General features: G+C 31.7%; 1 protein-coding gene across 1 annotated transcript; it reads left to right on the top strand.

Annotated features, from left to right (window-relative positions):
* The first annotated feature begins 167 nt into the window (after positions 1-167).
* On the top strand, positions 168-10772 carry LOC134715482 (tubulin-specific chaperone A-like). Its single transcript, XM_063577684.1, has 4 exons — positions 168-376; positions 5424-5529; positions 6803-6889; positions 9890-10772. Exons 1-4 carry the CDS (start codon positions 324-326, stop codon positions 9971-9973), a joined length of 330 nt encoding a protein of 109 aa, XP_063433754.1. The 5' UTR covers positions 168-323; the 3' UTR covers positions 9974-10772.
* Positions 10773-14939: the final 4167 nt, after the last annotated feature.

Genomic DNA, 14939 nt, shown 5'->3' with positions numbered 1-14939 from the left:
ACTCTCTAAAAATGCCTAGAATGCAGGATTTTGCACCATTCATTTCATACGCTCGGCTCAATTATTTTGCCTCACTAAAATAAGATGCCTAGTTACGGCCTTGGGTTCGACTTGCGTATTTGTGTCTCCCATTATGTTCTGATCTGTTCTGTGAATCGACAAAACCGGAAAATCATGTGGTCAGTGTTTTTTAAAGTTTTATATTGTTTAGACTACTTCCTGTTTGGAAATTCAGCAGTCCTGCAAGTTGACTCACGATACTGTTTACACAATTCTATTTCTATTTCGCACCAGACAGGAAAACTGTAATACCAAAGTAAATCATGGCAGATCCTAGAGTCAGACAAATAAAGATAAAAACAGGTGTTGTCAAAAGGTAATACGCATTTAAAGTCACAAGTTGCGTCAGCGCGCGTAGCAACAGAAACCGGTTTAAATGAATCGTGCAGTGTTTTATATTTATAAACATGCGTCACTTTCATGTATTTTTTTAAATCGGGATTTAAGGTTTTCATGGAACGTTTGGGTAGAATGTCCGTGTTAACATGTGACGGGATTGCTTCCCTTAGAAAACTTAGTAGATTCTTAGTCAGTCGTAAGCGGTTGAGCTAAGCCTATATAAGGAAGTACTTCTTTAGCTCAGTCAGTTAACACGCTGCCTTATATCACAGAGGTCCCGAGTTCCAGCCCTGGCGGAGACAAGTAATTTTGTAATGAAATTCATGCTCTCCGGTTACAAACATCTCAAAAATACCTTACACCTTTCAGTGTGTGAAACCTTTTTGGCACTGGCTACGGATACATGGAAATGTAACCATAATAAGAATATTATTGTTACATTGGAGACTAATTGCCGGAATGCAAAGTTGGGTACAATAATTATTTTTATAATAAACTCTGTGACTGCCGTGGATAGTAAACTTGAAAATGATAGCAGATAGAATTCTTAAAATACACTTTATTCTTTGTATATGTACAAAATGTATGTTCAAACTTTGAACTTCAAAGTATACAAAAAAACACAAACCGGAAGTCTAATCTGACTTAAAATTTCGTCCAATGACGGGACAATATCTGGATGCCTTTTTTCTCGTTTTTCTCCAAAAATAACTTAATCTGAATAATTATATGAATGGATGACAAATGGCACTATGTACTGTACCTATAGGACACAGAGGCATGTTGATTAATTTATTGTGGAAAGAAGAGAAGCGACACCCAAAATGAGGTCTTCTTGTTTAATAGTATAGATGCTATTTGAAATATTGTTCTGCTATGTACACTGTAAAGATTATTTTGCTGACCTTTTCTTCCCTTTTATGTTATTTAAAAGCTGGATTAATAAGCAATGTACCACCTAAAGATTATTTTTTTTACTTTTCATTAACAAACTGAATTAAAAATTAGCATCTTATTTTTCCATAAATGCTGTTCATTTAAATATTCATTATATTTGTAATTAAGTTTTTATTTACAGTTTATAAGATATTTAATCTTGCTTCAACCTTCAAAACATATTTTACATTGCCAAAAGGAAAGTGAAAGTAAATTTGTCTATCTATAAAGCACAGTTTGATTGGGTTAAGTTTTTCCGGTCTCACTAATTAGTAACAAGAAGAATTTTAGCGACAAGAAGTGTCAAGAAGCAACAAGAAGAATTATTTTAGCGACAAGAAACATTCTTTTTTTTATTAAAATTACTTATTCCAAAAAAATATTAAAAAAATATGCAAAAGAGAACAATTTTAGAGACAAGAAACTTAATATTGATAGAAAAAAAATTGAAACATTTATTTACATGATATTTTATCATTTATTAAAACAGCAAGTATTATGTTTACCCTTTCGTATAATGATATTACTTTTACTTGTGTTTTAAAACATAAATATATTTATCGTATAATTTGTTTTTTAAACTCTCCTTGTACAGTTTATAAAAAACTTGCAGAAAATACAGACACATATATTGTGAAATACAAAGAACTGAAATCAAACAAGAGGAAAAGAAAATTAAAATGTGAATATTTTTCATCATTTTATTTTGTGTATTGCCTAATTCAATGATATTTATCATATATATGCATACAGTACACACAGAGAGGATGTAATCTCATACTCCCTACACTGTGTAAAAACTTGGTGTCACACCAGGAAACTCCAGCAACTTTCTCCAAAATTTGGGAGGAAATTGGGAGAAACTTGGAGTAATTCCTCCCTAAAACTCCTTAATTGTTTATTACCTTGGTGTGGTTTCTCCCAACACCATGATTTTTATTGCTATGTTTACCTTTGAAGTGTGCTAGTAGTTGATGACTACAATAAACATTTCTTGTGTTTCCTGTCATTAAATGACAGTCACAAAAATGATGAAAAGTGTGAGATTTGTTAAATTTGATCAGATATATTATAATCTAATTTTATTAAAGAATCCTGCATAACTTATTTAAAAATATTTATTAAAAATATATTCAGCATTTGTTCTGACATTGTTGGTTTTTCATACCTAAGGAACATAATTAAAACAAACAAAAAACATCTTTAAGTGGAGTATAATTAATAGAAAATAAAGACATATATTTTATTTGAATTTATAGAATTTTTTTTTTATAAATTTAAATAATAAATGAAGATTAAATCAGTCTATAAAATAAAATATGTATGAAATTTATCTACATTATTTTATTTTATTCATTTTTTTTGTATCATTACTTTTATTTTTTAAACCATGCATTTATTAATATCTATATGCTTAAAATGAAATTAATACAACTTATTGTAAATATCAAGTTGCCATTCTTAATTATGAGATTTTGAACGAATGTAAAAAAAAATCCAATCTAAAAATACTTATATATAATTTTTCATAATCATTTCATAAACTTTTTTTTATAGCTTTCAGAAATAAAACAAAATAGGAAATGGTTGAAATAGGAAGAAGTGAGAGAATAGTTGACATGTAATTATATGTCACTGTCAGGCCATGTAGTCATGCTTTGTTGATTTTTATTACTTTTACCTGCAATCAGCAGCTCATAAAACCCTCCCAGGTGGGAGTAATTACTTGGTGTTTTTTGGGAGGGAAAATCTGTGTTTCACAGTGTGACACTGTGATACACCAGAATCAGTGTTGGGAGTATGAGATTACATCCTCTCTGTGTGTACTGTATTGATTGAAGATTAAAGGAAATTAATGACAATCTTGAGTTTTCCACAGTCATGACAGTACAGGTGTTCACTATTTATGTATATTCTGGCCCATGTACAAAGTGTGAGCGTGTTAATTGGATGTTATTGTAGCAATAAAACAAGGAACATGCGCCTGGTTAATATCAATTTATTTCTGCTCGTATATTTCTTTATATTTAAAAAAAAAAATGTTTTCTTGTCGCTAAATAGTCTTGTCACTTCTTGACGCTTCTTGTCGCTAATTAGTGAGACCTAGTTTTTCATACCACTGTCATCTAGCCAATCAGAACACATGTAACATAATATGTATCATCTGGGCCCCTGTTTAAGAAGTCAAGGATAACAGTATAGATTTTGTGGGGAAATATTTTTGTTACAATCTTTTTGAAGGCTTGATTCAAAGTCACCACAGAAGAGCTACTCGCCACCAGGGTGAGTTCTATTGAACCTGGACTCGCCAAATACCATTCTTACTCGCTGTTGGCAATTGGCCAAAGGACACACACTGTCATGTTTGTATAGATTACTGTGAAAACTGTCTAAATATGAAAATATAAAGGGTGGCAACTGGCATGAATGAAAAGATAAATGAAAAATGAACAAATAATTCAAGGTTGTCAGTCTGTCCCAGAAGCAACAAAGCAGTGCATCCATTTTGACAGGCAAATATCCACTTTTTGATATGGGACTACTATGATATCCCACAGCCCCAGTTGTCTGGCGAAACAGCCAGTTGGACATCAGAGTAATGTTAAACTAACAGGAGCATTTAAGGCATATAGTATCCATGTATCATAGCATGACCCACATTTTTGTAGATAAATAGATTTCAACATGTTCAAATGCATTTTGTATTTGAGAAAAAAAAATCCTGGATTTTGCTGAACTCTTTATTTTGTTTCTTCTAAAAGTTTTACCATGCATACCACAATAACTATAAATTATAAATGTTGTTTTCAGTAATTTGTGCATCTCTGTAATCATGGTAATACTATATCTAACAGGAAATGAATATGATAGGCTATTAGTATAAAATTTAAAAATTCTCAGACTTTACAAGACTGCAATAATTTATGGATTTTGGTAGCGTCTGATTGAAAAACTAATGAAACTGCTCAATAAAGTAAACACATAATTCTAAGCATAAATACAAAGAAGTTTAATCATAAAGGATATATATTTTGTCCTAAAAAATGACCAAAATAAGTGTGATGTATAAATAAAACACTTCATATCAATACTGTATTGATATGAAGTGTTTCACAGTGTATTGGAATTTGGAAAGGCAATCAATGCCCTCTTTTTATACCCCCGCTTTAAAAAAGGGGGGGTATACTGTTTTACCTCTGTCCGTCCGTCAGTCTGTCAGTCAGTCCGTCCCATGAAACTTTCGTCACATTTTTCTCAGGAACTACAATACAAGGATTTCTGAAATTTGGTTTCAGGGTTTATCTAAGTCAGCTATACCGTGTGATGCGTTTTCAGATTCATCACTTGACAACTTCCTGTTTACCAAACACTTGTATGATTTTACACATGATAGCCAAGTTGAAATGTTTCGTCACATTTTTCTCAGGAACTACAACACAAGGATTTCTGAAATTTGGTTTCAGGGTTTATCTAAGTCAGCTTTATCTTGTGATACGTTATCGGATTGATCACTTGACAACTTCCTGTAAACAAACACTTGAATGATTTTACACATGATAGCCAAGTTGAAAATTTTCGTCACATTTTTCTCAGGAACTACAATACAAGGATTTCTGAAATTTGGTTTCAGGATTTATATAAGTCAGCTATACCGTGTGATGCGTTTTCAGATTCATCACTTGACAACTTCCTGTTTACCGAACACTTGCATATTTTTACACTATTAATATTATCCACTTGCGGCGGGGGTATCATCAGTGAGCAGTAGCTCGCAGTTTCACTTGTTATTACCCTGTTTGCATTCTGTACACCTCTGTGATAAAATGAATGAGATTATAATTAATTTAAAGTGACAGTAGAAGTTTGATACACTCAGGCATCACTCAGTTTGAATGACATAACATTATTTATCAGAAATTATTAGGATAATAGCGAGTACCTTTTTAAAACATGTCTGTTTCCATATTGTGTATTTGTTAACTATATGTATAACCCGACGATGAAAATGGCTGAAATTAGGTAGTGTCAAGTCCTGTCAATAGATATATATGTTCCTGAGCTGAATGATTAAAAATATGTATTTTCAGACTGACAAAAGAGAAACTTTCCTATGAAAAAGAGTCAGAGCAGCAGGAAGCAAAAATAGAGAAAATGAAGACAGAAGGAAAGGATGAATATGATATAAAGAAACAGGTATTCACATTTTCAGTTTATTCAGAGCACATAAAAATGTATAACTAAATTTCTGGTTATAAGTTTTGGAAATTATTTTAGATTAAAAGATACATCTTTCTAATGCAAACCCCTGATTCCTTGCCCAGCTTTTACCTACCGAATTAGACTATTTACCGGATTTGTAATCACATAAGCAACAGGACGGGTGCCGCATGTGGAGCAGGATCTACTTTCCCTTCCGGAGCACCTGAGATCACCCCTAGTTTTTGTTGGGGTTCGTGTTGTTTATTCTTTAGTTTTCTATGTTGTGTCATGTGTACTTCTGTTTGTCTTTTTCATTTTTAGCCATGGCGTTGTTAGTTTGTTTTAAATTTATGAGTTTGACTGTCCCTTTGGTACATGTATCTTTCCTCCCTCTTCTTTTACTATACTCTTGCCCATTTTGGTTAATACTGGTATATTTTTTTCACATGTCGCACTGTATCTCAAAAACGATTCTTGATTATGGCTTAAAACTTTAAACACTTCTTAGTTATTTTAATCTTAATATTTGTATACTTTTTGGTGATGATTCAAAATTTCATTTTTGAGTTATTGAGTATTTTGTAAAAAAGGGGGAGTTTTTTTTTACATGTTGCGCCATATCTCAAAATCGATTTATGATTATTGCTACAAACTTTACACATGTCTTTGTTATATTGATCTTAAGATCTGTATACTTTTTGATGATGATTAAAAATTTCATTTTTGAGTGATTGAGTATTTTGTAAAAAAAGGGGGAGGTTTTTTTACATGTTGTGCCATATCTCTATAACAATTTATGATTATTGCTTAAAACTTTACACACTTCTTTTTTATATTGATCTAAAGATGTGTATACTTTTTGGTGATGATTCAAAATTTTATTTTTGAGTTATTGAGTATTTTGTTAAACAGGGCTGTATCTCAAAAATGATTTATGATTATTGCTTAAAACTTTACACACTTCTTTGTTATATTAATCTTAAGATCTGTATACTTTTTGGTTTTGATTCAAAATTTTATTTTAGTGATATTTAGTTTTTTGTAAAAAAAAAAAACAGGGTGGGGGGTTTCCTGTCGTGTCTCAAAAACTATGTATGGTTATTGCTTAAAACTTTCTCAGAAACTATTTATGATTATTGCATATAACTTCCACATAAGACGTCGGGCGTATCATGCGCTCATGGCGCAGCTGTTTATTGTTGTAATATTTACTGTATGAGTGTCACATGTAAATAGCAGAGAATATAACATTCAGATATTATTATAGGTAGAAGTCCTAGGGGAGTGTAAACAAATGATTCCAGACTCATTGAAAAGACTGAAAGTAGCCCATGAAGAATTAACTAAATTATTGGTAAGTTTACTTTGGATGTGGAAAAACGGATCTGGTTACTTGTGGTGTATTTATTCAACTGTTAGTTACTCTTAAATATGTTTTGCAAACATAATTTGTTTAGAAAAATAGGATTTACTGCGATCCTGGTTTGTTTAGTGGCATACAGTAGGTATTTGGGCAGGAACCCAGGCTACTGCAAGAATATATAAGTATGTTCAAACAGCTTTAAGGGGGTACTGTAAAGGTAGAAACTGCCTTCAAACTTAAACAAAATCAAGATAGAGAACTACTAACCTCACCTAATGGGTGAACTCAGGTCTTCCCAAAAAGGGAAAAAAAACTGCCTCCTGCACTTGTTGCACCAATTTTATTGCTCATGGTTGAACTTGGAATTTGGGCTACAAGTAAAGCATATCCATGGACTTGGTTGCCTTTGTGACTTTCAGATGCAAATATTTGATATAACTGTTACCAAAACCATGATTGCCTTCATACAACCTTGGTATGGATTTAAAAATTGCCATCAGGAACCGAAACCCTTGATTCAATATTTCACTCTAATTAGCAAACAATCAAAAAAATTAAAATTTGATATTATGTTCATCCTAAATAAATAACCATATTCCCAAAATATTAAAGGTTTATTTGTCTAGATAAGCAAGACGCCATCTTGAAAACTAATGACCATGGATATCTAATTACCACAAAGTCCTAGTACCCAGCACGACATGTCCGTTAATCAGTGTTAAAATGACTTGTCAAGCTGATGGATGTTCTACACGACCAAGTAATGGAAGAAGTCTTCATAGTTTCCAAGATCATCAAATCAATTAATGCTTCACTAAGATTGATAAGAATATTTCCAAAAATACTTAACAAGACATCTTAATTTTTTTTAGAGGGTTAAATATTCAGCGTACAATGCTGAAGTCGGGTTAAAAAGCTGTAAATGACATAAGATCGTACATTGATTTTAGCTCGTCATTACATTTTTGGCACCAAGATACAGTATCAAGTATAATATAGGAATTATGCTATAATAATGTTATAGTTATAGTCTCAATAAAGTGAAAAAATATTTGGAGAATTAGAAACTGAGATTTATCTCTTTTGAAAAAGTTTTTTTAACTGCTTTTTTTTTACGTATATTTTTAGCTTATTATGGGTTTTTACCTAATTTGAGCAACGTTTAAAAAGTTGTCTTCTTGTAATCAGCATAGCTTAATACCAGTAATTACTGGGGTATTGTAAAAGTGACATATTCAGGTATTCCAACGGTCGTCTTCCTGGCAGGCTTGTGTAATTTAATACACAATGAACAAGGTAAATATATCATGTATCTGATCACGAGTAAACCAGGTGTGCACAGGTAAAATTTATAAAATATATACTATACCAATATAAAACTGTCTGTGATATACAGCCTGTGTACAAAATTTAACAAAATTTAAGCGGTCTCTAAAACACCGCAAAGGACCTCCTTTGTGCACAAAGGAGCACTAAGGACCCCAAAAGATGTGTTATAGTAGTCTCAGCCAAAATATAATGCCAAACGCTAGAAGTAAAAATGTAATACCTTTCATTTGGTCATGGCTTTTAAATGTTTAAGTTAAAGTGTTCCCATACATTTTTTGCCTTAGGAAAATTAAAATGCTTTTGTAAAACTAGTTCTATTTCCCCCTTTTAAAAAACATAAATAAATGATAATATCAGATTATTACATGGTATTTTCCATATCGCATGTATTATCAGCCCTAGGTTCAATATCAGCCCAAGAGCCGCATGATAATACATGCGATATGAAAAATTACATGTTATGATCTTTTTATCATATGCTTCAACAATGGAGCAAAATAACAGATTCATATATTTATCCTTTTACGTGGTTCCCAAATAGAATTTCAAAGAGTGAAAAGTTCACGGAAGTCGGACCCCAAATTCAGTATTGTCTATATTAAATCTTTCTATTAAATGCCTCAACAGAGAAGAAACATATTTCAATATGGACAAATCGACAAAAATATAAATAATTTACATAGAAAACGTAGCATTGAGGTGTATTTTCCGGAATTTGCAGAGTATCACTGGAATGCCATGCGATAACGTTATGGAAAGGCATGTGATAACAATCGAAGCATGTGATAAACTTTTAATATCAGCCCGCTAAGCACCAATTAAAAAAATATGGAATTTACGTTAATTTTATGCTATTATCATACAGTAAAAATCATATGTTATTTAGTCAAAGTATATGATAAGAGTGTATATTAATAATTTCTTGTGCTGTCTACAAAAAAAAATAGAAATATTTACGGTAAATGTAGAAAATTTATCTCATGAATGTGTACAACTGCACGTCTGTGCGTTTTATTTTCTTATTATCGAATTGTTATTAGATATACCATTAGTCATCAGCGCACTTACGAAAACATTAAAATATGATTAAAAACCAAGACTTGTATTTATAAATTTCGGCATGCAATACCAGGAGAAAACATCACAACCTACAGGAAGTAGTTAATACTTTTTTCTTTAATTATTGAATTTCTCCTTTATTACTACACAAATAGCGATGAAACTTTGTGAATATGTATTTTATTTCATAATGAACATATTTAAACCATAAGTAAAAAATCACGAATTTTCCCTTTAAAGGTAATCCTGATAAGAAATAAAATCCTTGGAATATAGTATCAACTGCGAGATATACATTCCACAAGCACTGCTTGTATGTTACCATAGATAAATGGAAAGTTCACAATAGGAAAATTATACTGAACTCTTTTGGAGTAAAGTTAAGTTCTCAAATTACCCCCATTGTCAATTTCTAGATGTAAGTGAGGATATTGTATCCTAAATTTGAAGTTCATTAGAAAAGATTCATTAAATTTAATGACGGGTGAAAAGACTTTTCTTGATTATATATTTTTTTCAAATTTAAAACTTATAACAGATACTATTGTGGCTAAATCTTTTTCCTCAGATTGCATATCCATGAATTTTTATTCTGTATTGCAGGAAAAAGAAGAAGATTTAAAGGAAGCTGAAGAATACAAAGCTGCCGAGACATCTTTAACAGAAGCTAATGCTGTAATGGGATAGATGTTTTTTATAACTTGTAGTTATAATACACAATGTATATATTTGTTATCACAGGAACTGATCCTAAGGTTTTATTCCTTGCACAATTCATCCATTAGTAAGAAGTAGAATTCCTATTAAGTCACTAAAATTTTACTGACTACTGCATTATAATTGACAATGATTCTTCATTTATTTTTTGAATGTTGCCAATTTTTTACTTGAATCTGTCTTGAATCATAATGAGAATGTGACGTTGGATTTTATGTTATCCCATCATCATTTAAAAAAATTAGTTGATATTTTACATTTCCATTTGAAATATTTACTGAATTTAATAGCCATGTTCTATTGTATTTTTATTCCAGGTTTACTTTTCAGGGTGTTTAAAATACCATACGACATCAGAAATTGTTTCTTTCTTTTCTGTTTTTTTTTTTTAGATAAATGTTATTCAATTCATCATTATTTTTTCAGAAATTCTTTCCTAAATTTTGGCCTGGTTTCCACAAAAGTAATTATTGAGAAACACAAAAGTTCAATATTCAAATTAATCATGCATTTAAAAAGGGCTTGGAATTCCATATCAAATATACATGAAAGCATGTTTGTTTTTAGACTTTTTGGAAAAATACAAAGCTTGAATGAAAATGGTATGAGGAATGCTTATGGATGTTTGATACAGAGTTGTGATCTATTATGGATTTGGAACAAAAGAGATGTTGTGCTATTAAAATTGTTGATAAAACTGTGCTTTTTTATATACATATTTCATATACAGTTGTATTGTTAGCTTAGAAATAAAAAAAATCCAATATGACGACTACTTTAATCAGTACAAAATTATCATTTCTGAATTTCTGAAGTTGCCAGATAACTTATTGATTGATTGTTTGTTGTTTAACATCCAGTGGAAAATATTTCATGCATGTTAGGACGAACCAGATAATGGACATAAGATGACTACCACTATAATTTTATATCAATTGAATACTCTTTCAATTCTTTGATAAATTAGGATTGAAGTTTGAATTTACTATAGTAAATAAAATGCCAGGTGATTGCATTATTATCCCTCTAACTCTGGTTAAAATAGACATAGCTAGATTTCTTAACTAGACCCTACAAGGAGACAGAATACAATGCAATGGAAATATTTCAAATAGTTTAGAGCAAGAACACCTACAAATTTGTAATATCTGGCTGATTTCAGGCATATTGTCTGGTTTGTAGATCTGTTGTGTTCCTGTTGATAATTTTTGCATTTTTTAAAACTCTTTTTAGCTCAGGAAGGAACAGTGAGCTTTTGTCTTCACTTGGGGTCATTTGTGGTCATAGCTGTCTGGTGTAAACTATTTCAAACATCTTCTCCTCTAAAACTACTGAACCAATTCCTACCAAACTTTAGCTGAATAATCCTTATGGTATCTAGAATAAAGTCTGTGTTTTATTTTCTGTTTCATCTAAAAACATGGCTGCCATGGCTAAATATAGAACAGGGGTAAAATGCATTTTTGTCAAGCCTGTGACTTTAGTTGCAGAAAACTCTACATAGGGATAGTGATCCAGTGGCGGCGGACGCGGTGTTAGCTCACTTCTTTAAAGCTTTATATTTTAGTAGGTGGAAGACTTGGATGCTTCATACTTTGTATATAGATGCCTCATGTTACGAAGTTTCCGTCAGTCACATGGCCAATGTCCTTGACCTCATTTTCATGGTTCAGTGACTACTTGAAAAAAAAGTTAAGATTTTTTGTAATGTTTAATTCTCTCTTATTAGTAGTAATAGGATAAAGATATATGTGCGTACCTTGCAAGATCCTCATGCTCTTCAGACAGTTTTCACTTGACCTCGACCTCATTTCATGGATCAGTGAACAAGGTTAAGTTTTGGTGGTCAAGTCCATAACTCAGATACTATAAGCAATAGGTCTTGTATATTTGGTATATGGAAGGACTGTAAGGTGTACATGTCCAACTGGCAGGTGTCATCTGACCTTGACCTCATTTTGATGGTTCAGTGGTTATAGTTAAGTTTTGTGTTTTGGTCCTTTTTTTTATACTGTATGCAATAGGTCTACTATATATGATGTATGGAATGATTATGAGGTGTACATGTCTAGCTGGTAGGTGTCATCTGACCTTGACCTGATTTTCATGGTTCAATAGTCAAAGTTAAGTTTTTGAGTTTTGGTCTTTTTCTCTAATTCTATATGCAATAGGTCAACTATATTTGGTGTATGGAAATATTTTATGATCTAATTGTCAGTTGCTCACATTGTATTTGACCATGACCTCCTTTTCACGGTTTATTGCTCATGTTGCTCAGTGTTAAGTTTTTGTGTTTTGGTCTGTTTTTCTTAATCTATAAGCAATAGGTCAACTTTTGTTGTATGGAAGAGTTGTAAGCTGTACATGTCTGCCTGGTATTGTCCATCTGACCCAGGCATGGGGTAATCGTAATCAGTAATCGTAATCAGCTGTAATCGATTACATTTTGCAGTGTAATCCTATGTAATCAGTAATCATGCCATTTCTGATTACAAGTAATCATAATGTAATCGATTACATGGCCAAAAACAGGTGTAATCATGATTACTTTTAGATTACTTTAAGATTACATTCATATGATTACTTGCTGATTACAAATATTGTATACTGGTATATAGGAAATAGTGTTTTTGATAGACAATATGAAAATGTAGAGCATGAAAAAAAACATAAACTAGTATTCACTATGATGGGACTTTGTTTCATTTAATAAACAGTATCATCTATATAACAAGTTTTGTATAATCAAGTGTTTTATTCTGTTAACAGTTTACGAAAGGAATTTTCTTTCCGGTGTTTGTGCGATTGAGCTCTTATTATATAAGAGTATGTCTTGAAAACATTTTTATTCATTGATTGAACACTTCTGATATTAACTCCATTTGTATATAAGTATGCCCAATATTTTTAAAAATCTACAATGAAATTCAAAAGCAGAAAACATTTAGTTCGAATTTGAATTTGAGGGTCGACATACATATCTGCATGAGCCCTTTTATTTTAAAAAGGAATTTAAAATCATATTTCATTTTTGACAATTTTAATAAATTTTGTCTTCTATAAATATTATGATATATGAATTCAAAATTTTCAAACAAATTATAACAATCAACCACTTAATAACTTTATTGATATTGCAATTAAGACAATAAAATTTTAATACCCAAGCTCACCTATTGTTTGATAAAAAATGGAAGTAGTAATTAACACCTGTAAAAACATTGATAGATGTGTCAATTATGTCCCCACTGACAATAAAGCTTTATACTTAATTGATTTTTTCATTATTTGTACAGTTTTTTTTTGTGAATTTGGCAGTTGGTTAAAATTTGTAGAAAAAACGAAGTTATATCTTTTACATAGAGAAAGGACACTTGTCTATGCCTATGTTATCAAATAACACATGTTACACTGTACTTGTCTAAATTCTTTTAAATAAGATAAATAAATTATGGCTTAAAAAAATCAACAAAATTAGCTTTTTTGTGAATATAAAAAGTTACTAGAAATTCTTCAATATTGCAATATACAATGTAATCATAAGTAATCACAAGTAATCATGATTACTTTTAAGAAAAGTAATCTAATGTAATCAATTACATTTGAAATAAGGTGTAATTGTAATGTAATCGATTACATTTTATAAGCAAAGTAATTGTAATTTAATCGATTACATTTCAAAGTAATCGACCCCATCCCTGCATTCTGACCTTGACCTTATTTTTCTATGGTTCATTGGTCAATGTTTAGTTTTCTTGGATAATGTTAAGTTTATGTGACAGTTGTAACTAGATATCATTGAAATGGAAGCCATCTCTGTGGGCCCCGCTGTCAATAACGTTGGGTAAATAAATATAGTGTGAATCAAAATTGTAAGTGATGGACAGACCAACAGACAGACAGACCTTTGACCTAGGAAGTTGTACATGCATCATGACACACCCTCTGGTGTTTGTTAAAATGGATGTCAAGTATAATATTTGAAATCAAAACGGTTCCCAAGATATAGAGCGGACACAATCTTCAACTCAGGACACAGGGTTGTCAACTAAAACCAAAGTTTTATTTACCTTGACCTTTGACCTAGGAAGTTGTACATACATCATGACACGCCCTCTGTTGGTGGTTAAAATGGATGTCAAGTATAAACTTTGAAATCATAAAGGTTATCCAGATATGGAGCAGATACGATCTTTACCACAGGACACAGGGTTGTCAACTGAAACCAAAGTTTTTGACCTTGACCTTTGACCTAGGCAGTTGTACATAAATCATGACACACCCTCTGGTGTTGGTTAATAAACATGTTAAGTATTAAGTATAAAATCAGAACGTTTATCTAGATATGTAGCGGACACGATCTTCATCACAGGACACTGGGTTGTCAACTGAAACCAAAGTTCTTGACCTTTGACCTAGGAAGTTGTACATACATCATGACACACCCTCTGGTGTTGGTTAAAATGGATGTCAAGTATAAACTTTGAAATCATAAGGGTTCTCAAGATATAGAGCGGACACGATCATAACCACAGGACACAGGGTTGTCAACTGAAACCAAAGTTTTTTTTACCTTGACCTTTGACCTCGGAAGTTGTACATACATCATGACACGCCCTCTGATGGTGGTTAATAAACATGAAAGGTATAAAGTATGAAATCATAATGGTTTTCTAGATATGGAGCGGACACAAAGTTAAAGTGTTATGGACGGACGGACAGACGGACGGACAGACGGACAGACGGACGGACGGACGGACAGACTGATCACTATAGGGCGACCCGACTTTTAGTCGGGGCCCTAATAAAGCTTTATATTTAGGACTATCTACAAAATATCAATGATTAGTAAAGAAGGCGAGACATTTCAGCGTGTGCACTCTTGTTGGCTTATACATGTATCTCAAAAATCAAAGCATTTAGAGCAAATCCTACA

This window comes from Mytilus trossulus, chromosome 4 (assembly GCF_036588685.1).
Source record: "Mytilus trossulus isolate FHL-02 chromosome 4, PNRI_Mtr1.1.1.hap1, whole genome shotgun sequence".
In the NCBI taxonomy this organism is placed as follows: domain Eukaryota; kingdom Metazoa; phylum Mollusca; class Bivalvia; order Mytilida; family Mytilidae; genus Mytilus; species Mytilus trossulus.
Note: the sequence above shows the minus strand (reverse complement) of the source record. Positions and strands in the feature narration are given on the sequence as shown.

What these genes read in the sequence shown, in the direction of transcription:
- LOC134715482 (XM_063577684.1), top strand. Translation starts at nt 324, where the DNA reads ATGGCAGATCCTAGAGTCAGACAAATAAAGATAAAAACAGGTGTTGTC. An exon ending in AAAACAGGTGTTGTCAAAAG is followed by an intron (nt 377 to 5,423) that starts GTAATACGCATT and finishes ATGTATTTTCAG; the next exon opens with ACTGACAAAAGAGAAACTTT. An exon ending in AATATGATATAAAGAAACAG is followed by an intron (nt 5,530 to 6,802) that starts GTATTCACATTT and finishes ATATTATTATAG; the next exon opens with GTAGAAGTCCTAGGGGAGTG.